The sequence below is a fragment of the Bactrocera tryoni genome, unplaced genomic scaffold (assembly GCF_016617805.1).
Source record: "Bactrocera tryoni isolate S06 unplaced genomic scaffold, CSIRO_BtryS06_freeze2 scaffold_964, whole genome shotgun sequence".
Taxonomy (NCBI): Eukaryota; Metazoa; Arthropoda; class Insecta; order Diptera; family Tephritidae; genus Bactrocera; species Bactrocera tryoni.
Window position 1 is genome coordinate 12,651 of NW_024396615.1, and position 25,362 is coordinate 38,012.

Consider the following 25,362-nt stretch of genomic DNA (forward strand, 5'->3'; position numbering starts at 1 on the left):
TGTCACTGGAAATGTGAGAGCCGCTCATCTACGAACTTTGACAGTTGACTGGATTGGGTAGGTTTTGACGTTTTGCAATTGGAATGACTGGAACAGCCAGATTGAAATTATACCAAAATATATGTGAACGGAAGAATTTGTTTCCGCCGATCAAGATCACTAATAAAAAATGTGAAACAATGAAAATCATAAAAATGCGAAATGTAAATATATTTCATGAAATGTTTTGCAATTTGATGCATAGTAGCATTAATTTTCAGTTACCAATGATTAAAAACATTTAATAATTGAGAACTAACAGGCTTAATTCACCTTATTAAGTATTGAAAGATCAATAGTCAGTTGTTTTATTATTCTATAAAAGCATAAAACAGGACTTAAGTAGTTTCGCCGTATATTAAAAGTCCGATATATAATAATTTACAATAGTAATAAATGTTAGGTATTTTAATTTAAAGTCCCAAAAATTCTTACTTTCTTCGATCTGGCCATAATGTAAAATGTTATAAAAAACGCTTATTTTGAGGCGCTCTCACACTGGAATAAGTTGGGCATCCCATTATCCCTGTATTTCGTCTTGCCTTCGTTCACTACCAGACCCATTTGTTTACCTGCCTTATCCATTCTGGAGAAAGCAGAACTAACGGCGCGGTTGTTAAGGCCAATGATATCAATATTATCAGCATACGCCAGCAGCTGTATTGCTGCTTTAGTTTTACAACTCGAATAATTTTCCCCAGAAGTAGGTTGAAAAAACCACACGCAAGAAAATCACCTTGTCTAAAACCTCGTTTGGTATCGAACGACTCGGAGAAGTCCTTCCCGATCCTGGCGGAGCTTTTCGTGCTGCACAACGTCAGCTTACACAGCCGTATTAGTTTTGCTGGGATACCTTTTCGTGCTGTCAAAGGCAGCTTTGAAATCGACGAAGAGGTGGTGAGTGTCGATTCTCTTTTCACGGGTCTTTTCCAAGGTTTGGCGTATGATGAATATCTGGTCCGTTGTTAGCCGACAAATAAAAAAAAGAAATATTTTTATTATAAATATATATTTTAAGTAATCGATTTAAAACTGCATCATAACATAACATCAAAACATAAAACTTCTTGATTTATTATTGAAAATTTGAAAAACAGATGCCAGTGTTGCTTGTTTTTCATTCACAATAGACTGAAATTGGTCATTTTTAACAATGTTGCCAACGAAAATGCAGCTAAAATTTTGAGGATAAAGTGGGATTCAGCAACGGAGTTATCTTCACTCACTCCTGAACTAATCCGGATTAATGCAGTGTTTTTTTTATTTATAGTATTTAATTCGTAATAAATTCTTGTAAATAAACAATAAGGATTGCGAAAAATTCGAAGAGTTTGAAAGCGTACGCAAAACTGTTTCACTTAAGAACTATCTGGTGTAACTAAATAACAGGGAACGTCGCGTTTTTTACCGGACAGTGTTAACACCGACGCGGCATCCCTGTATAAAGTGGTAACTTTGCGTCAAAGTCTGACTTAAATTCTAAAATTGGTACAAAAGAAATGCAGGCAATTTTACTTTTCAATGCGCTGTTAAAAAAAATTCAAAAAAAAACTCAGCGTTGTCGCCGCGTTTATACAGGTATGCGCCATACAAAATCTATAGGCATGAAGAAATATTGAAAGTAATATGCCGCTGCCGCTTTTATATAGGGACGGCGTCTCCTGTTAAGCTCCTTCATTGCTTTGTTAATAATGCCCAACAAAAGTTTCACCTTCCCTTTAAATCCTTAGCTTTTTCCAACCATTTGTTTGGTGGAGGTTGTCACTGTTAAAGCTTTTTAAGTAATCTGGGAATGCTTCCAGTATTTCACCAACGGGTGACGAGATTGTTGAAACACAAAAGTGATGAGATGTTAGTGGTGGCGCAAGTTGTTTCAGCAGCAAATACGTCGACGCTAACAGCATCCTAAATGTGCACCTGTATGAATATGGCATAATATTTAAGGAAGCTTCCATAAGAGCAATAGCTCAGTTAACGCGCGACGTTTGAACTCGCAGGATCGCAAGTATATTGACGGAATATGGTACCAGTATTTCATTGAAATTAATAACACCACAATAAAAGTAAATTTTAGTGGCAGAAACAAGTGCATACAATTTTATGTGATAAATGAGAATAAACTAGTAAAGTGTGTTGATTAAGAGAGCCTACAAATACAAAAAATAAAAATACAAAATTGAGTGTCTGAGTTACTTGGTGTATTGAAGAGTTGGTCCGCCACTGTACTAATTAAATAAGTTGAAATTGGTTTGTTTACCCTATGGTATTAACACATTACATATAAATTGGATGTGAATGTTTTAATTTCGTTAGTGCTCGTTTAATGTAAAAAGCTTGTCATCGCACAACAAAAAATGTGCATACATGAATAGAGAAAAATTCTAAACTGATAATTTTAATTAACAAATTAACTAAAGAATTAATATTAGCTTTTAACAGTTGTCATCAACGACATACATACTCGTACGTATATACATATGACTGGATAATGTAGTTCTTTGAATTTTTACTACTTGTGTAAGATATACAAGTGAAATTGAAATTAGTAGATATTCCTTTCCTGGTATAAGTATGTCAGTATGTCAAAAATGAGGTGAATCTGGTTCATATTTCCCTTAGTCCAAGTATACCTAATAAAATGGTTTTCGAACTTCTGGCTGTCTTTATACCACATATGTATGTATGTATACTGGCCAATATCTTGAGTCATCTTAATTAAATTGAGCGAGCATGTTTCTCTCCTGACGGTACATTTCTATGCCTAAAATGAATAAAATGGGATGTAAAGTAGCCTCAGACCACATATAATATATTTATTTTGTTGGTATGTGAGGTACCTTAATGAAACTCAGAGAGCGTATGTTTTTGTTATGAAAATGTAGAAATGCCAAAAATAAAATAAATCGGGCCAATACTACACATATCTCTCATAAACCTATGGCAAAAACTTTTATAAACTATGCAAGATATCCTAACTGAACACATAATAGAACATACTTTAGATATTATAAATTCCGAAAATATGTGAAATTATATTATACTACATATATTGCTATTCTAACAAACCTTATTATGTTACTGGTGAAAATGAATGGAGTTAGTCTAGACAAAGGTCTTAATGGACTATACCAGTATAACCCATGAAAAACTAGACGATTTTCGTGAATTTTTTTTAAAGAAAGTACGGGATCGAATGTTTTGAAGTCTTTTGGACATAATAAGGTATATTTTCAGCTATATTTTTTTACAAAACTATTGAAAAATAACTGAGTTATGTGTTGTCTTCAGAGGTGTCAAAAAAAGGTCCCCAACTGCTGTCATGATTCCAGTCAAATGAGTAGCTGAAACAAAAGAGGTCAAGAAATTTATTAAAGTTGAAAATATTTCCTACAACTTACGATTTTTTGAAAAATATCAAAAATTAACAAAACGACGAAGTTCTGAAAAAAAACCGCGTTTTTTAGGTAAAAAAATGGTAGTTTTTTAATGCCAAATTTACAATTTTCAACCAATCAATTGTAAGCCATTGCATAGTAAATATATCCAAAAATACCCAGTTTCAATTTGAAGTCGATCGGCCAATTTCTCGTTGAGTTATGATGTCAGCAATTTTGAAAAATTTCGCTTCAAGAAAAGCACGTTTAAAGTTAGTCAAGATACGACATCATAGGATATTTTTGAAAATATAAACTAAAGAAAAAGCAAAAAAAAAGAAAATCGATTTTTTGAAAGTGTCATACTGGTATAGTTCTTTAATCTCATTTTCTAATATCATCAATTCCAATCTTCTAGTTGACGTCTCTTCGGCTAAATTTGTGTTAGATATACTTATATCTCATTTGAGGATGGTTTTAATAATCTTTTCGCTGACGAGAAGTAAAATATAGTTATTAAACTAATTGATACCTTAATATAACATAATAAAATACCAAATTTTAACTAGAATTTTGCCCTTCCTTACTGTGATCTATAAATGGATATAATATTTTACATAAACTTTTATATAGCTCAAAGAGAGTGTCAGCTATTAACGCAAGTGTGTAAGAATTTATTAACTGAGTGTTAGTTTAAATTTTTTTATTTAATAAAAAAAATATAAGAGTGTTAGCCCACGATTGTATGCCTTATTTCCTGATCTAAAAAATAATTCCTTGTTGGACACAATTCAGCACTTAAACTTACCGCTATTAGATTCAGTGTCAATTTTTGAAAAGCTCAAATCGAAGCGGCGTGTAATTGTATAAGTTGCTTTTTAAGTCATAAAATAGCGGAATCATTCTGTTGATAAGCATCTGAATATAGACCTCAAAACAAAAATTCTATTATCGCCACCTCGCTTTGAAAAGTATTTTGTCACACTGTATTTCTGAGATTGCAATGTTTTCACTTCCTTTAAGGATATGTTTTTGTGTCGATTTGAGTGATTTTCAAAGTCAGCTTATCTTCAACTAACTAAGATGTACAACTTTAATTACCATTTAACAAATAGGCTTCGTGCAAATTCCACGTAATTCTGTAAGCAAACAAAATATGCCATTTAAAACGTGGGGGTTGAATGGAGAACAAAAATATTATATTTCACTCTTGGGGTACTCAAAGGCAGGCAAGCGAGCAAATGCTTGCCATTGTACTTGCTGACATGATGAGGACGTCGCAAGAATATGTTTTAAGTCATTAACTAAAAAGCTGGATGCCTTGCGGTGAAAATAGTCACATCTTCATACTTCATGTTCTATAATTGTTAAAACAATTTTTTACATTAAATACTGCTACACAAAATGAAAAATTTCTGCTTTAACTCTCTAAATATGAGGTTTGTGTTTTGTGCCTTAAGGTGGGGTTAAGGTTTTTACGAATTTATTTCTTAAATATGGACTGAGTAATTTTATTCGGAACTTTTGCACATTATTGACTATACTTTTTACAATCTAGGGTAATTTTTTCATCCAGAACGTCTTGGGAAAAAACACTTTGTATGTTCACCATAACTCGGCTGGAAATTATCTCCCCCATCGTTCTCTGATCATTTTTTTTACATTTAAAAATTTTTGGCGGCTATTTGAAGTGAAAACTGTTATTTTCCACTAAAAAGTTCCGTCATCTTGTGTGTGGAAAACAACCTTAATGTAAAAAATTTTTTACTAAACGATGGAGGGAGGATTTTATAAATGTGTACACAGTTTAAAATGAATCGGTCAAGCAGTTTTGAAGTGAAAGTGAACACGGATTTTGAAAAAGTAGTTTTGAGAAAAACGCGTCTAAAATTTATCAACTAAAAAAGTGCCGAAAAAAATTACCTTACATTGTCAAAAGTATGCTTAATAATGTGCAAAAGGTTCGAATAAAATTACTCAATCCATATTTAAGAAATAAATTCGCAAAACAGTCATTTTTTTTACCAAGATAAGGTTTTCTCCCTCTATTAATTAGCAATCTGTAACCAAAAAGAAATAAATTGCTAATCTTTGATAAAGTCACAATGTCCGATTCTGCGGAAAAATTGGGAAAAAATATCACTGTCTAAAAATAAAAAAATAATTTGTGTGGGACTTTTTCACTGTTTAATATGTTTTAAAATCAGTAAAAATTTAATTTGGTGCTATGGATAGTTCCAGAAATAGAAAAGTCTATAAAGAAGACTCTATAAAAATTTCAGTTAAATGGATTCAGTACAACCTGAGAAATCGTGAGTATCGTTTTGAAAAAGAAAGTTTCGAGAAAAAGATGCTTAAAGTTAAAGAAAAATACCTATACCTATATCTCTAAAAATTATTTGAATTTTTGCAAATAACAAAATCTTTAGATAGCTGCCAAGCCTACCTCGGCAAATCTGAGTCGCATAACGCAATTTGTTATTTGTATGTATATCAGTTTAGTAGTGTGAGAAGATAAGGAAGGGTATTTGTGATTTTCTGTGCTCAATTAAAAAAACAATATGTCAACTTTTTTTAGTATCTTACATTTCTACTAGTATAGGGTACAAACCTGACTTTTATGGCAGAAATAATTCAATTAGATTAATGTGGACTGTATCACCCATCCTGTCCTTCCGAAAAATCACTGATTTCCGCGGTGTTTTTAATGTTGAAATTAACTAATCATCCGATTTATTTTTATAAATAAATACGTTCATGACGAATACAAAATATTTTTTTGTTTATCTTTATTTACTGGGTGTATAATAGTTAAATAAAGTGTTGCAATGACACGTAAAATTATGTCCTGTGCGATGTCCACGATTGCGGCCGCAATTTTGGTCTAAAACAAAACTTTCAAAGTGATTATTAATCTGTAGGAAAGTTGCTAACTCACTATGGAAGCTGTTTTTTTTTTATTTAAAAAAATGGCGGCGATTTGAACTAATAGTATAGAATTTGAGCCTTTTTTCGGCAGTTTTTCGTAGAAAAATATAGAAATATTAAAAAAAATAATAGCGAATGACGTTAAAAATGTTTTCTCCAAAATGGAACTAGATATTTTCAAAACTCTTCCATTGAGAGTAGAAAGAACACCATTTTGTGAAAAACGCGTTTAAAGATTGGAGTCGTTATGTTCCCCACTCTGTTCCCTTTCTACAAGAAACGCTGTAGCGACCTTAATAATTTGAATTTCGATTCCAAAATTTTAGAGGATGTTTATTATTGATTGATTGATTGATTCAATATGAGGAATGCACCGCGACCTTTGGCCTATTGTGCCCTCTCCTAACTTACATAGACTCACCTAGTCCCAGCGCATTGATGAAGTTCAATAGACTTCCGGGCGCTAGTGAGGCTATGCGATCTCTATCCGGAAACATTGATCCTAGGGCCTTAGTCCTGCGTCTACAGACTGCTGCGCAGTCAATCAGCAGGTGCTCCGGGGTTTCAGGCTCCAAGTCGCAGAACCGGCAGTTAACGCAAGAGGATAGGCCCATGTTGTACAGGTGCCTATTCAGCTTGCAGTGGCCGGTATACCATGCGAGCAGTAGCCTGAGTTTGTTCCTGGGGAGGTTTATTATAACCTTGAACCTACTCAAATTGTATCCTCCCATTAGCAACTTGGCATGTCTCATACCGCGCGTTTGTCGCCAATACTCCTCCCTGCCCTGTTTATTATAGTGTATACTATCCGATAATGCAAAAAATCAATTTCACGAAAATTTCACACTGAGACCACTCAGGGAAGTATTGACCCGATTCAACCCATTTTAAACACACAAAGGTACTATTATCAGGAGAAGATTTTCTCTATATTTTAATTGTACATCCAATACATTAACCGATATATTCGGTCATAAAACCCCTCCGCACGGGTTTGGACAATTTTTTGGTGGTAAATTGGCATACCATAAAGGAATTGTTAGTGTAAAGTTTGATCGCGTTATATCAATTTTTACACTCTCAGTAATGGGATTTATCCTGAGTAGATTTGGCTTTTGTAGCTTTGGTGGTCTAGGAGATGTGTAAGTTTAGCCTATTAGAGGACGGGATGACGCCCAATTTCAAAATTGTTAGCGCACAGTTGTCCCTAGCCACTGCGATTTCCTCTGCCAAATTTGAGTTCTATATTTTATTTTATTGCTTAGTTATGGCATTTAAAACGTTTTTGGTTAATTGCGTTTTGTGGGCGTTGTAGTGATCCGATACGCCCATTTACGAGCTCCTTCTTCCTTTTTTGTCAAGGAACATGACATGACGCCTTTTCGGCGATTTCAAAGGTGCTTTTGACAGGACGAAAAGGAGCTGTCTTTGTGCCGCGATGTCTGAGTTTGGTATCCCCACAAAACTAATACAGCTGTGTAAACAGACGTTGAACAGTTTCAACAGCTCCGGATCGGGATGGTCCTCTTAGAGCCGTTCGATACCAAACGAGGTTTCAGACTCCCTATCATGCGTCTACTTCAATCTGGAGAAAATAATTTGAGCTACAGGATTTAATCGATCAGGTACAATCTTCTATAAGGGTGTACAACTGCTGGGGTATGCTGATTATACTGATATCATTAGCCTCAACTTCCGCGCCGTTAGTTCTGCTTTCTCCAGACTAGATAAGGAAGCAAAGCAAATAGGTCAGGCAGTGAACGAGGGCAAGACAAAATTTTTCCTGTCGTCGCACTCGCGGCTGGGCTCCCACATCACTGCTGACAGCCATAACGTCGAAGTTGTAGATAATTTCGTCTATCTTGCAAACGCAGAATAACTTTTGCCAACAGGTGCTACTTTGGACTGTGTAGGCAATTGAGAAATAAAGCCCTCTCTCGACAAACAAAAACCAAACTCTATAAGTCACTCATTATTCTCGTCCTGATATGTGGTGCAGAGGCATGTACGATGACAATATCTGATGAGTCGACGTTAGGAGTTTTTGAGAGGAAGGTTCTACGAAAGATTTACGGTCCTTTGCGCGTTGGCCACGGCAAATATCGCATTCGACGGAACGATGAGCTGTATGCGCGACATTGACATAGTTCAGCGAACTAGGAGACAGCGGCTGCGCCAGCTAGGTCATGTCGTACGTATCGACGAAACACTCCAGCTCTGAAAGTATTTGACGCAATACCCGCCGGGAGAAGCAGAGAAATAGGGAGACCTTAATATAAAAAATAAAAGCATTAACAAGTAACACCACAAAATACAGAAGCATTCAAGATTCACTTACTTATACATAAATAAATATATCCTAAAATTGTTTTGCACTACAACGCCTTCTCCATAGTATTTCTCTTATTTAATATAAAATAAATATTTCAATCGAAGGATGGAGTCAGGTGTAGAAGTTAACGCAATTGAGGAAAGTTCTCTGATCGCCATTTACTTGGGAGTGGCCAGAAACGATTCTTTAACATATGACTCAAGCAGCTCACGACTTCCGGTCTTTGACCAAGCATCCTAAGAACATCCGTTTGAAGGCGAGCTAAAGTGAGAAGGCGAAACATTCCCTCCGCAGGGTTGTGCGCTGGATTTGGGACCCGCCACTTAAAAAAACACCCCCAATGAAAGGAAGTAACAAGCCTCGGATGAGAGATCCCCCTTTTGATGACGACCATGGCAAACGAAATAAGGACTACGAACTAAGGGCATTTACCCGGAATGTCCGGACCCTTAATTGGGAAGGTGCCCCTGCCCAGCTGGTTGATGTCCTCGTGAAAATAAAGGCTGACATCACCGCCGTCCAAGAAATGCGATGGACGGGACAAGGACTGAGACGAGAAGGTCCTTGTGGCATTTACTATAGTGGCCATATAAAGGAGCGCAAGTTTGGTGTGAGATTCGTGGTGGGAGAGAGACTCCGTCGCCGAGTACTATCATTCATTCCATTCACCTATGAGAGCTGCCTCGGCCACGATGTCAAAATCGTGCTTGGCGACTTTAACGTCAGGGTGGGCAAAGAAGGTATATTTGGCACTACGGTTGGTAAATTCAGCCTCCACGACGAAACATCCCCAATGGGTTGAGACTGATCGTCTTCGCCGGGGCCCGAAATATGGTTATCTGTAATACTAGATTCCAGCCAAATAAAATACATCAAGCTACCAGGCTGTCTCCGGATCGAAAAGCAACCAACCAGATCGATCATGTTGTGATAGACGGAAGACACGTCTCCAGTGTTCTAGACGTGCGTACGCTCCGAGGTCCTAACATCGACTCGGACCACTATCTTGTTGCAGCCAAGATTCGCACTCGCCTCTGTGCAGCAAAAAACGACGTCAACATACCCAAGGAAGGTTCGACGTTGAGAAACTGCAATCACAACAGACAGCCGAACAATTTTCTACTCGGCTTGCAATCCTGCTCTCTGAGAGCACTCGTCAACAACTCTGTATAAGGGAACTGTGGGACGGCATTTCAAACTCCTTACGTACAGCTGCAACCGAAACCATTGGTTTTCGGAAACTGCAAACAGCTGGTATGACGAGGGGTGTCGTCTCGCAGCGGAGAGAAAACATACTGCCTACCTCGCAACGTTACAATCGACCATAACACGTGCGGGATGGGATAGATACCGAGAGTTGAAGAGGGAAGCGAGACGCATTTGCAGACAGAAAAAGAAAGAGGCCGGAATGTGTGTGTGTGAAGAGCTTGATAAGCTGGTCGACAGGGGTAATGCTCGAAAATTCTATGAAAAAATGCGGCGGCTTACAGAAGGTTTCAAGACCGGAGCATACTCTTGTAGAACCCCCAAAGGTTCCGTTGAAAGGACCAAGTGGAGAAGGACTCGGCTTCGCTTAGAATATCCAATTGGCGCTACGTAGCGAAAAGAAGAAACGACTGGCGCGCTGTTGTTAACTCGGCTATAATCACGTAAGCGGTGCCTACGCCAATAAAGAAGAAGAAGAAGAATACATCCTTCGAACTAATAAATTATTACGATAGTGTGAAAATAGGCGAATTATTATGATATCCCCGCCACCATATAACGGTTTTGTTAAAAACTACTAAAAAGTGTGAAAAACAATAACAGAGACATTTTTCATGCAGGAGGTTTTATAAGAGCCGGTGTGAAAACTAGACGACGGTTGTAGCTTAGCTCACTTTTTGGTGAATCACATTTCTCGGGACAGATTTCAAACAAATTTGGTTTCGTAGGATTAATTTGACATTCCTATATTGCAATGTGATAATGGCCGAGTCCGGACTAAAACCACTTCTACTTTTCGTATAACGCAATTTTAAATCTCATCTGTTCTTTCACTTTTTAGTACACAAACTAAGCACAATGAATGTATCGGAATAAAAATTTGCACGAATACTGATGTGTGCCAGCTTATGATTAAAAAATATTCAAATCGAACCAAAACTTGTCAAGCCCTCGGCTACTGAATATATGGACCGATTCCCCTGAATCGGATCAATATTAATTCCCTCAGGTACCAACACCTAAAACAATTTTTTCTGATTTTAGACCGGAAAATTCGGTCAATATGCTCTAATTTTCTTAATGAAATTGAAAGAGTGGGTTTTTCTAATAACAATGCATCTTACTTAATTAAATCTTGTGAAAGCTTCCATCTAACTAATATCAAAATTTTTAATATTTGGTTGACTTTAGTCGTTATATATTGGCGTGGTATGTTATACAATGCGGTATCTCATATAGTACCTTAATGAAACTCAGAGAGCATGCTTTTCGGTTATTAATATTTGGTAATGTCAAAAATAAATAAAATTTAGTCAATACTACCTCTACCCCCAAATCACTAATATGAGATTTTCAAACTTCCGGTTGGCGTTATACAGTTCAAATCGGTGAATACATAAGAATTCTTAGTCCAATTATCTTAATGTATAATATTGGGTATTCTATAGGATAATGCTGAAAATAACTGAATATACATATATGCTATACTATGTGTAATTATTTTTGTTACTCTAACAAGCTGGTTTTGATTTTTGGAAGTTGCAATGTTCGGTTACACCTGAACTTTGAGCTTCCTTACTTGTTTAAAGTAAAATTTTGCCAGCTCCTGAAAGACTTTCCCGGACTTTGATTCTTGCTAGTTCCATGAGTATAAAATGGTATCCCATTTCGGCAGCCTTGACCTTTCAATCATTGCAATTGTCCTACCACTTCTCTCTGATTACTGTCCAACATGGCTAGTGACCAGCTAAAAAGTTTTGTTTTAATCCTGAATACAAATTTTATAGTGCCACTTGTGTTTTTGTTGTTATTTTCCACTGTTATCCTTGGTTTTAGTTAAATGGTGCAAAGGAGAAATATTGTATTTTGCTCCCAAGAGCCAACAAGCGTTGTGACGCAGGGTAATCGTTCCATTCTATGCTAACGCAACTACCGTATGAATGAATTTTTTGAATAAAATTTTTCATGGTCAAAAAGCCTTTGCACACATCAATCTGGAAGTGTATAAAGAAATAAGAAAGTTATGCAATCTTTTAATTGCTTTCCGTTTATTTTTCTCTCCAATTTGGTAATGTTTTAGTATAGATAAATAGTGAGATATGGGATTAAATACACAAGCTTTCTGTCTCTTTGTTTGCGTTTAAATGTTATGTATGTTGCTATTTGCTTTGCAATATGTATTCTTTTCCCTTCTCAATTAATAATTTCGGAGTCATATTCTAATGCATATGTATGTAGATAAAATATTTTGCATATCCGTGTGATTTAAACATTCTCCAGCAGAATTAAAAAAATTTAAATTTTGGAGTAAAAGTTGGTTTACTTTATTTGTATAGTCCATTGTTTCTATATGAGGTTGTTTCTCAAAATCAAGTAATCTTTTTTAATTAGGCTTACTGTTAAATTAGCTTTATAATATTGTAAAATGAATTAAGAAATTTGTATTATTATGAATTTAATAATTTTACGCAAGGATGATCTAAAAGTCAATTTTCCAGATTCAAATAAGATATAGTAAAGAAACTTACTGATTTTTGTTTCATTTATTTGACTATATGTAAATAATTCGATGTGGCTTACATCTATTTGATAAACATACATTTGTATTTACTTTATGATCTATCTTTTAAAATTACGCATTTGATTTAAATAACCGCTTATTAAGATTGTTTACAAAATCTATGTTTGAAATTGAAACACGATTGTTGGGTAGATAATTCAATAAGCACACGCACATTGTATGTGTGTTATACTTACAAATACGGGCGGTATACTAAAGTATATTTCATTTCTTTTTCAACTTAAAATTTTCTTGCGCAAATAAGAATACCAGAAAGCACAGAAGGCAAACAAACATAAAGTAAATGGTTACCAATACGGCGCTTAGCCGCAATCACCGCACGTGGGATGTCCTAAATTATGCAAAGGAATCTGGTTTCATCCCAATGTAGCAACAGCTGGCATTACATTGTGAAATATGTTTAAAAAATCATTTGATATAATTCAACCCGCTTTCTTTTATGGAAATACGATGTAAGAGGAACCCAAATCGGCCAGAAATTTTCCATATACATATATGTACATATGTAAATACTCAACATAAATTAAGTTGGCATTAAAAATGTTTTATTTATATGCCATAAAATACCATACTCGTACATATGGCAAATTTCAACCCTTTTATCATTCGTTAAATAGGCAGGCTATGTCGTAAATTTAAAAAGTTACAGTATTAAAAAAATACTTTATAAAAATTAACCAAGTTTTCGTACATGAGTATAAATAAGATATGTAAGTATCTAAACATTTATTTAAGGAAACTCACTACTATTATATAAGTTTAGAGTGCGACAAAAAAGTAACCAGAAATTGTAAATAAAACGCAAACAATTTAATTATTGATCATTATTTATTTGGTCGCCTTCAAAGTAATCACCACCAGATGTAATACACTAATGCCAACGATTTTTTCAATCTTCCAGACAGTTTTCATAAGCACTCTTTGGGATGGGCTTCTTACATGCCAAACTCATACACCCATGTTTCATTGGCTGTTATAATGATCTCCATGAATATGGGATCGGGGATCAGAATTGGCACGATCAAGCAAGTCCAAAGAGACCTGTTTACGGTACTCTTTTTGAAAAAAAAAAAATCAACTTTATCGGGACGACTCAAGCAAGAACGCATTTCATACCCAAAATATACACCAAAATCATTAGAGCAGACTCGCGAGAGATGTCGAGTTCTCTTGCCATCTCTCTAACACTTACTTGACAATATTCAAGCACCATATTTTTAACTTTTTTAATATTTTCATCAGTTGAAAAGGTCGAAGGCATGTCTTCAACGATTTTTCGATCTGTGCCACTCGTAGGCTTGCACCGCACTGCTGAGGTATACCGATTTAAGCAGCTGCTGTAAAGCTGTAAACAAAGTGGTTGCTAAATCGCGCTCATATTTGGTGTAATAATTACGGACAGTCCTACCAATTTAAATATTTAATTATAATTTCTTTCTTTTTTGTCACAATGTATACAATTATATATAAATTACTTTTTCTACTTTCGATTTACTTAAATTACGCATTTGCAATAATTATTTGAGAGAAGAACTTCCTATTCTGGAATGTACCTCTATGTAATATGTAAAGAAAAATGGAATTGATGAAAACGCATAGTTTAATTAAAAAGTCAAGGATTCAATGTAATCTTAGTTGTTATTAAATTTTCATTAAAAATATAACATATAAGTATATAAGCTCATAAACTGCACATTTTAAAAGTTGTTGCTTAAGAATTCAACATTCTCCCGAAAACCGCTCTATTGTTTTTCACAACATTCTCTATAGGAATTTATTCACATACATGCCACTATTTTTGAGGTATCTCCAAAACATGTTCTTTGAACATCTCTTTAGATGTCGAAAAACGTAAATCCACGAAACATTATTTGTTTTGATGCCACAGATGCATTTCCAAGCACCGCTATCGTACTTTTATTGGCCAATGGGCGCCGGTACCTATGAGGCCCTTCTGTGTCATATGCTTCTGAAATTAACTGCTTCTGACGTATTTAACTATTTAGTGAGTTGTCGCACTTTTAGTAGTTTTCAACATAACCGTTAAATGATTATCACCCGAGCTCACCCATTTTCAAATTATGTGAGGGGGTGCTATACAAACTTTTTCTCAGGAATTTTAGGGGCTTGGGAGATATTCACATTCAATCTATGATTAAATATATTATATTCAATCCTAGGTTTGAACATTTTTTGTTAATTTTGAGCTTAGTTATAACAAAGTAATGATACGAAGTTCCGAATGAGGTATTAATCTTTATCATTACATTTTGCTAAACCTTTACCTCAAATATTTATAATATAAAGACTTCGAGATATATTATAACAATTTTTTCTGGTACAGTAAACTTCGAAAGGATTAAAATCATTCCTGCTTTATTTTACTATTGCAATTAAGGCATAGGCTGCCAACGCATAAATAGCAAAATATCAAAGGGACTCAGGTGCAACAAATAAGAATATAAGAAAATATACATACATACATATGTATATTTAGAATGCACCAGCTTGTCCCGCTTCTCTCGCATTGAATGCCTTGAATATGGTAAATATCAAAGCTTATTAACAATACCAGATAACTAAGTACATAGCATTTACAAAAATCCTATACAGCGATGATCATCTTCATAGTGGCAGTGTTAACCCAATTTTGTCTGATTGACGCTTTTAATTTGTTAGATTTTGAAATTATCATAACTTAAATTTTTTCAATTTTTAATTTTTTTTTAGAAACAGAAATTGAATTTGAATTTCTTGATTTGAAATTTATTTCATCGAATGTAATTGCAAAATCGACTATGATTTCTCAAGAGGAGTCCATTAGGCCCTTCTGCAAGAATAAACGAATAACTATACAAATTTTCGGGACTTTTCGTGCTGTGCTTCGGACGTTCTGCAAGAACATACGAAATAGCGTTTAATTTATATAGATAAGATGTAGGTTTATGCAGATATTTGAAAAAAAAATTTGCAAACAATTGTGCGAGTCAGAGTATACTCGGATTTTCTTTATAGGGTACTATTTGAAATTAGTTCGTATCCAACACAAATCTGTAGGTTTCAATTAGTACCAAACTAATATATTTGGGGTATAGCTGGAGGTAATTTACTTGAATATTTCTTTTACATTTCTCTTCAATGCATTCATATACGTACAAGAAATTACAACACCACTCACGCGCATTTAATTGAATATTCCTCACTACGTGGTTGCCTGCAAGGCAACATTCACATAGCACATGTGTGTTTGATTTTTGGTGTATTTTGCATATCCACAAAGTAACCACATATGCAGATTATATCTAGTCAGTGATGTAGTCAAGTACTTTAACAAATCCTTGGCTTCCGCATTCCGCTTAATGTAATTAAGTGCATAAATTAGGCACCATCGTCTCCATTCAGTGTTGGTAATCATTTTTGAATTGTCTCGTATGCATTGAATATTGAACACATTCGTAACTTCTGATTATAATTAAAACATAAAAAGTATAATCAAAATATAAAACTAATTACATCAAGAGCATAAACAGTTCCTTAAGTAACTTTTAATTGGCTTACAAATTTTATGGAAATTGGTTAACTTGCTTGTGGTTAATCGTGTACAAAAATCACTATCTTCGTTCGATATACAAGTTTGACAGAGGACTCTTCGACAGTTAATTTTACTGTAAAATTTAACAACATCCTGCTGCGTGTGTTACGCTTATTGTAATTAGTGAGAAATTTGCAGTTAGCTTAAGAAAGCGAATTCTCTTACTCAGGCCACGCGCCTACTTTTTGTTGCGGAGGAGCTGTATCTTAAAAGGAATACGTGATATCTACAAAAAAATAAGGATCGTCTAAATTTCTGAAATAATAATGCTAGATTGGAAAATTTGATAACAAGTGTGCTAAAGTAAATATCCAGACACTCTCGGTTGGAGCGCCATTAATGTCAGCGCCATAATGTCAAGAGTAATCCTTTGCCTCTGTCACATTGATTTTCAACCTAGCTATCCTCTAAAACTATTCAAGAAATACATATATAAATGATCAGGTTGACGAGACGAGTTGAAATTCGGGTGTCTGTCTATCCTTCCGTTCAAGCTGTAACGTGAGTAAAAATTGAGATATTTTGATGAAATTTGCTATGCCTCTTCCTTGGTAAAAAAATAACGACTTCATGGATGGGCGTAATTGGACAACTGCCACGCCCACAAAAAGTTCTCAACCGAAAACGTAAAAAGTTCCAAAACTAAGCAGTAAATTAAGATATAACTGTATTTTACGTTTAATGTACATATCTCCTAAGCTATTACAGTTAGAAGAACCTACAAGTATTTCGCTCAGCATAAATACTACAAGCATTTCTGTCAATAGTGTGAAAATGGATTAAATCGATCATAACCCCATATAACTGTACTGCCAAAAACTACTAAAACTGTGATAAATCAATAACTAAATCCACCAGACACATTTAATTTTACCCTCGAAAAGGTATGAGAAGGCTTTAAAAGAGCCCACTTTTAAGTGAAATAACATACTTATCTCGGAGCCCGCTCAATCGATTTCAAACAAATTTCGTGCGTGACATGCTTCTCACTTTTCTACGTTGCAGTGTGAAAATGGGCAAAATCGCGCTACGGCCAATTTTACTTACCATATAATACAATTTTAAATTCCATTTGAAACTTTCACTTTCCAATATGCTAATCAAGGATCAATTAATATATCAAGATAAATCTTTGCACGAATAGGGTCTTTGACGTGTACCACCTTATGACAAAAAATTGTTTAAATCGAACCAAAACTGATGAAGTACCATCTATAGTTGCTTTTTCCAGAAAGTATCGATCAGTGTGTGAGGTATAAAGAGGAAATTCAGAGAGAATCCTTTCCCGATAGTAATATGTCTGCATGCCACAAATACCTAATATGTATTAAAATTTTCGAACTTCCAGGTAACTTTATACCGCATACATCAGCCAATATGTCAGTTATCTTAATAAAATTGAGGAAGCGTGCCGTGTGTTTCTTATTACGGTGCATATTTGTGGTTAAAGTTAATAAAAACAGGTGCAAAATCGCCATAGATCCCATATAACTAACAAGCTTTATGTACCTGAAGGTGCTTCACTGGCTTTAAGCCAAGTTGTATGAAATTTTCGGATATACCAGACCTTGGCACTTCCTTACTTCTTGAATTGTTACATCAGTATCTCAATTAGTTTCCATTTCTTGGTCAGGGAATAAATTACATTAATAGTTTCTTATCATTGGTACTTTTAGCGGGGATTTCATTCGAAATATTTGTAATAGTTACTTGAGAACACCAACAATTTTGAATGCCTTTAATCCTTTAATTAATGTATGTATATCTCTGACCTCCTTTTCGAAGGACCTAAAGTTACTGGTCTGAAAGACCAGAAATTTCGTGAGTGAGTTCAGTGATTTCGATCCCATTGTCTCTTAACTGCATTGAAAGCTTTTTCATAGTCCACAATGCATATATAGTTTCGGAATTAAACTATAGTATACTCAGTATATCCAGTCAATATGGAAATAAATGAACATATAATTTATTTCAATATTGACCCATTTGGACGGTATGAAGCCAACTGAAAGCTTTAAAATTGTATATTAGGTATATGGGAGATAGTGGTAGTATTGTCTCGATTTTGTTTAATTTTGGAATTGTACATATTATTAACTGAAAAATATGCCTTCTAACTTACATTAGCGTACCTCACATAGTTTCACCAATACATAACGGATAAAGTCAACCGAATGTTGAAAATTTGTATATAACTAGGGGGCTAGGGCAAGTTTTCATAAGGTTTTATCCATCTTAAGCACAAAACATCATTATACATTGTTATTAGAAAAATACGCTTTTCATTAAGATAATTTACATATTGACCGATATTTCCGATATAAAGTCAATCAGTAGTTAGAAACATTTTCTATAAGGTATATGGTGTCTGAGAGAATTATTCATCCGATTCAGACCATTTTTGGCACAGGGGCATATTATTATCATATAAGAAGTCTCTCTGAGTTTCTATAATATATCAAATTAATGCTACCTTAATGTGGGCGGTGCCACGCCCAACGTCGAATTTTGACACCAGCTCCTATACAGGCGACGAGTAGAGCTGAAATCCGGATGTCTGTCTGTCCGTCCGTCCGTGCAAGCTGTAACTTGAGTAAAAGTTGAGATATCATGATGAAACTTGGTACACGTATTTCTTGGCTCCAGAAGAAGGTTAAGTTCGAATATGGGCAAAATCGGCCAACTGCCACGACCACAAAATGGCAAAAACCGAAAACCTATAAAGTGTCATAACTAAGCCATAAATAAAGATATTAAAGTGAAATTTGGCACAAAGGATCGCATTAGGGAGGGGCATATTTGGACGTAATTTTTTGGGAAAAGTGGGCGTGACCCCGCCCCCTACTAATTTTTTTGTACATATCTCGGAAATTACTAAAGCTATGTCAACCAAACTCTTTAGAGTCGTTTCCTTCAGGCATTTCCATATATAGTTCAAAAATGGAAGAAACCGGATAATAACCACGCCCACCTCCCATACAAAGGTTTTGTTGAAAATCACTAAAAGTGCGTTAACCGACTAACAAAAAACGCTAAATTTTACGGAAGAAATTGCAGAAGGAAGCTGCACCCAGGCTTTTTTATACTCTCACAACAAAGTTGCTAAGGAGAGTATTATAGTTTTGTTCACATAACGGTTGTTTGTAAGTCCTAAAACTAAAAGAGTCAGGTTATATATACCAAAGTGATCAGGGTGACGTGTAGAGTTGATATCCTGATGTTTGTCTGTCCGTCCGTGCAATCTGTAACTTAAGTAAAAATTGAGGTATCGTGATGAAACTTGGTACATGTATTTATTGGCTTCATAAGAAGGTTAAGTTCGAAGATGGGCCAAATCGGCTCACTGCCACGCCCATAAAATGGCGAAAACCGAAAACCTATAAAGTGTCATAACTAAGCCATAAATAAAGATATTAAAGTGAAATTTGGCAAAAAGGATCGCATGTACGAAATATGGGTGAAATCGGTTCACATCACGCCTTCTTCCAATATAACACTATTTTGAATTCCATCTGATGCCTTCTCTGTTTAATACATACATTAGAAACCAATGATGATAGCGGAATAAAACTTTACACAAATACGGTATTTGAAAAATATGTAAATGACGGATAATGAAATCTCGATTATCACTTTATAATGCAAGAGTATAAAATGTTCGGTGACATCGGATGTCACCGAACTTAGCCCTTCCTTACTTGTTTTATATTTTAATTTGCGGCTTAGTTATGGCAAGCAACACGTGTACGAAGTTTCATTACGATATCTCAAATTTTACTCAAGTTACAGTTTGCACAGAAAAACGGACGGACGCACGGACAGACAGACATCCGGATTCCAACTCGACTCGTATACAGTCATATATATATAACCTTAGATCTATATTAATTGATTTTAGGTGATAGAAACAACCGTTAGGTGAACAAAACTATTATATTCCAGTGTCCCCTTGTGGATTGCGTAAGTCGAACAAAAACTGTTCAAGCCCCTAGGGTACTAAATATGTGGACCCATTGGTTATAATTGACTTTTTACCGAAGGTAATGGTCAATGTATGAGATATACGATTGAAATTCAGAGAATTCCTTTCATGATAGTAGTATGTCTGGGAGTTGAATCGTTAAGGGAAGTTCCTTAGCTCCTTACCTTATATAATGTTTTCGAACTTCCGGGTGACTTTATACCGCATACATCAGCCAATATGAGAGTTATTTAATAAAGTTGAGAGAGCGTATTTTTCTTATAACGCTGATTAAAATAAATAGAATGGAGTGAAACTCGCCATAGACCCCATGCATCTAACAAGCCTTATGTAACTGAAGGTACTTAACTGTCTTTAAGCCTTGCAAGTTGCAAGAGTATGAAATGTTCAGTTATACTCGAACTTAGCTCTTCCTTACTTGGATCATCTAAATTTAATTTAAAATACATTTGAATATTTTGTTTTTGTGGGTTGAGGCTCGAATATTTTCAAATAACTTGTATCATTACATGAACAATAATAAATGAATTTGATGTTTACAATCGTGTCAATAAGTAAAAACAAAAAAATAAAGGATATAGTAAAAAGACGTGTGTGATTCGGTAACGAAGTGAAAGACTAAGCGAGTAACTGTCCCAAAATGTCGCACTTCAGCGCAATTTTCGAGAATTTACGATTGGTAGCTGCTAAACGTATGCCCAACACTCCCACGCACCAACAAAGCCAACAGCAGCAACAACAAAACAATGCAAAAGCAAACGAAGAAATTCAACCAAACTATCATTCCTCACCACCAACACCGGAAATGTGCAACGAAAAAGAAAATGACAGCAGAAGGTCGCAAATATACATTAAACAGCCACACGAAAAGCTGCAGCAGCAAACTGTATCTCTGACAGCAATGACAATAGCAGGTGGGAGTAAAAGTACCGATTGCACTCCCAACCGACAAAGTTACGCAAAAAGGCAGAGTATATCAGGCCGAGAAGCTGATAATGCTAAAAACTCGACGGTGCATATGGGGCGCAGCTCGGTGGTAGGCAGTGGGTCTGGTGTTATTGTGGAAATCGATGTAAATTGCAACAGTGGGGGAGGCGGGGGCAAAGCTCGCGAGCTCTCACCTACCCCGAAGAATACCGGACAGCGCAAAATGTCGCAGGATTTTCGTGCGCGTGCTGGTAGTTTTATTCACATTGACGAAGAGGGACGCAGTATACTCATACGTAAGCCGGTGCGCCTAAAGAATATCGAAGGTCGTCCAGAGGTTTACGATACTTTGCACTGTAAGGCTAAAGAGGTGAGTAAATATTATTTATACAAAAGTGTTTTGTAAAGTAAATACCACAACATAAATCCATATATTCGATAGATATCAAATTACTTAATGTTATCAGATATCTGAGGTGCCCAGGCGAATGCCCGTAATTTTCAGAGATTATTTTTGACTTTTATTTACTGTGAGAGATGAAGCCACTTCCAAAGGAAACTGTAAGCGTTTGAAAGGGAGGTGTAAGGTATAGGGATTGTGGGTATCAGTATTCTGTTTTTGTCCCCCCAGTAACAATTATAGTGCCGTTGCACAGTCTAGGCGCGTCCAGATTACGCATTAGTATGACAGGCACACCAACTTTGAGTTTCAAATTGTGGGATGGTACCACTGGCAGGTGGAGGGAATTTAAGAACTCTACAGGGTATATAGTTGTGTCGTCAGTTGTCATCACCGTGTCTATTGATATGTAGGTCTTTACTTCAACTGGAACTTGTTTTAATAATCTTTTATAAATTTTTTTGCCGCCATAAGTGTGCGGTTCTGCCACCACTTAGTACTTGTGCCAGCAGCAAGTTAAGCAAGAAAGTTTTGCCTAGTGCGTCCAAGAAAAAAACTGTTATCCGTTAGCAACGCGGTTTGTTACTGAATTTGCTTTTTCTCCGGTAGTAACATAGGTTCTGTTTAGTTGACTTGAAATCCTAAAGCTACAGTGTCATAACCAAGCTCTCTGACCATATCTGTGGTCAACTCATCTGTTCTTTGTGGGGCAGTAATTTTCCAACCATCATAAAAATCCTCAATAATTTTCAGCGCTTCGATAAAAATTACATATGTATGTCATCGTTGGCTATTGTTATCTCTTCGTATCGGCGAGCAATGTCTTCTGACACACAATTGCCGGAGGTTGGGTAGTCCGCAGGTGCTTATAATAATAGTAAAGAGCTCTCTCAACCTAGTCGCTGACTGGCACAACATACTGTCGCCCATCGTTTTGCCCCAGTAATCGTCGTCTTTAAGTAACATCGCCTCACGTGCTTCTCGCAAAGTGCCATGGCGTCGTCCATCGTTTTATCCTGTCACCTTTTAGAGACCCCATCGCCTCACATGTTTTTCGTAAAACGGCCTTTTTTTTGCCCATCAACGACTTTGAACGATTGAAAACTGGGTCTGATTCTAGTCAACAATAGTCGTACACAATAACACTATGTTATGTGTAATTCAATATCGCAGATTTACCTCTGTAAAATACACTCGCTGCCGTTTGGGAGGTATATATTAAATATATATTTGATAGTCTGGACCGAGCTGCTTCCGTCCTTCATGGAAGGGGCCGTACAGTTCAGTACGCCGCACGGTCCGTGGATCATATTTTTTATGACGGTATCATATAACTTTTTATATTTGTTGGGATCGGGAAACTGTGCAAAAACAACTTAAATGGACTTGCAGCAGTCCTCGTTTTTGCCACTAAATAGAGAGCATAAAACACTGTACATAACCGAACACCTGATCTTTGGTGAGGAGATCTCCCAGTTTTTGTATCTTTATACAAAAGACTCGAGCGACGATGTCGTATCGGTCTGTTGGTTTTGGACCGGCCATCAACCCCTTATTTATTTCGGTTCAGGCTGGGCTACATGTCATCGTAATGAATATCTTGAGTAATGGTCGGTTCATCTTCCCGTAAAACAATGGGTACTGTAGGGCATAATAATATCGGTGAGTGTTTGTAATTCTAGCAACACAGTCATCGTACTCGACGGCCACCGGTGAATTGTAGCGGCTCGGATGCTACTCGTTAAGGAAATGCTGTGCGTGGACTTAAATTCATGGACTAAGATGTTGAATTTGCTCGCTCCTCGCCTTGGATGATTTGATATCGACTATCAGTCTCCGCATCGTCATCTCCAATAAAATACATCTGTAAAAATTGTGGCTGTTCATTAAGTGGTGGCAACTGTGATTCTATTTTGTGCTGTAGTTGGCCTTGCACTTTGAAACTAAGGAAAATTCCAGGCATAGCGTGAAATTTGTTTGTTTTTAATTTTTTAATATATTTTTATTTGTATTTTGAAATGTACAAAATTTTTTTTTTTGGTTTTTTAATATATTTTTTTTTTAATTAAAATAGTCCCCAACAAAAAAAAGTAGTTCACTGGTCATGGTGACAGCGGATGTTCATGTTGTCTGAAATAAAAAAAATCGAACGGATTATTATTCAGTAGTTCTGCGGCTATCGTCTCTACCAAAAATAATCAATTTCATTAAAAAAAAATGTCGAACTTAAAAAAAGTCACGACAATCATATTTTTTTTCGTTAAAAATCGTTTTAAAAAAATATGGACATATTTTCGAAAATAAACAATTCTGGTAGGGACGATAACTATAAATGAGTAGAAGAACATATGTAAATTTTAAGGCAATCGGTTGAATACTTTTCTTTTTAGGACCATGACAGTTTCAGAAAATGAGGATTCGAGAAAAATGCGTTTAGAAATGTCGCAGCTGCAGACTTGTCATGGCGCCTGGTATACAGTCGCTTACGACACACTATGAGCTGTAACTTATCAAATACTATGAATTTCGGTCTGAATTTTTCACAGCATGTTTCCAATAGAATTTACTGTCAAAATATAAAAAAAATCGATTTTTCGAAGTGATACATGAGAATACCCTCTTAAATTAAAAATCGGCTTATAATTAGCTAATATACTATTAGTATGCAAAAGTTAGAAAATCGGTTTTTTAAGTTAATTTCGAGATTTTGGGGGTGTTTGGAAAACAAGACTTACAAGAAAAATAACATCACTTCGCTGGTTTTTCGACTTCATTCCTTTTTCAACTGTGTAATTTATTTGTTACAAATCAAGCAAAATAAAATATGAAGACTTATTGTAACAAGCATCCGCGTGTGGTTGCACCAAATCTTCGACTAACTAAGTAGTATATTATATGTTTTATTCCATGACGCATTTTGTTGAATTAAATGTTAGGGGACCCTTGGTGAAATAATTAAGCGTAGCAAGAACCTCATGAATCTCCATGTTTGCGTTTTTGGTCAAATTGTTTTGACAATATAAAGTTTAAAAAAGGTTGTAATTGGATAAGGATTCAAATGTTTTTATGAACATCCTTAACAACGAATATGAGTAAAGGCTTGATTAGTATATAATCCTAATGACATTTGTCATTACAGTCGAAGATTTTGATAGATTTAAAAGTGAAATTTGAAAAATTAATAAAATTTGTATCGATGTGGAAATGTACATTGACAATGTTTAATTTAAAATATAATATAAGAAAAATATTATCCCTTATTCAAAAAAAAAAAATGGCAGGAAGCATCCCAGCATTTCTGCAAAGTAATTGAAAATAATTGACCAAATGGACAAGTTTTCTTAAAAATGATGTGGCTTATCACTAAATATGAATGTGGTTGGTCTAAACTTTGGTCTCAAATATATAAAAAACTCGACTGGTTGCCGTTTCCACATCAACTAAATATAAAATAATTCTGGATGATTTTAATATAATTTTCGTTGATCCGATTAAAATATATTAATAAAATGAATACATTTTGTTGTTTCAAGAATTTAAATTTCAAGCAAATAAGCTTAGAGAAATGCAATTATGAAAGGGGTACGTTCGAACAAAACCAAAAACAATCACACAATTTGTGAAAGTATAAAGGAAACAAATATGTATGTATGTGAATTAATTAATAGGCAAAGCCTTGTTGCATTATATCATTATTTAGAACATTTTGATATACTACATATTGCACTTCATGATTATCTCATTTAGTTTACCTTGTGGCAAATAATACACATGCGACAATATTACTATACTCAGTGCAACATTTTGCGAGACATTCCAGCCACAAGGAGGAATTGCAATGCAATATGAGCGTCAACTTAATTAGCAGTGCAATACAATAGAATTTGCAACCGCCGCAACAACGCTAACGTAGTGTAGTAGCATAAGAAGTTTAAGGTAGCAAACAGGAAGTAATTGCTGATGTTTGTCATGTCTCTCTTTCTCGACTAACCAATTAGAGG

The 25,362-nt window shown here is 35.4% G+C and overlaps 1 protein-coding gene across 1 annotated transcript in view; it reads left to right on the forward strand.

Annotated features, from left to right (window-relative positions):
- Positions 1-2,023: 2,023 nt before the first annotated feature.
- Positions 2,024-25,362, forward strand: part of LOC120782153 (nitric oxide synthase-like) — a gene marked incomplete at its 3' end in the record, with an annotated part of 32,125 nt that continues 8,786 nt past the window's right edge. The window contains exons 1-2 of the mRNA XM_040114288.1: positions 2,024-2,102; positions 20,590-21,331. Of these exons, the coding sequence (XP_039970222.1) occupies positions 20,675-21,331 (657 nt within the window). The remainder of the gene's footprint in view (positions 2,103-20,589; positions 21,332-25,362) is intronic.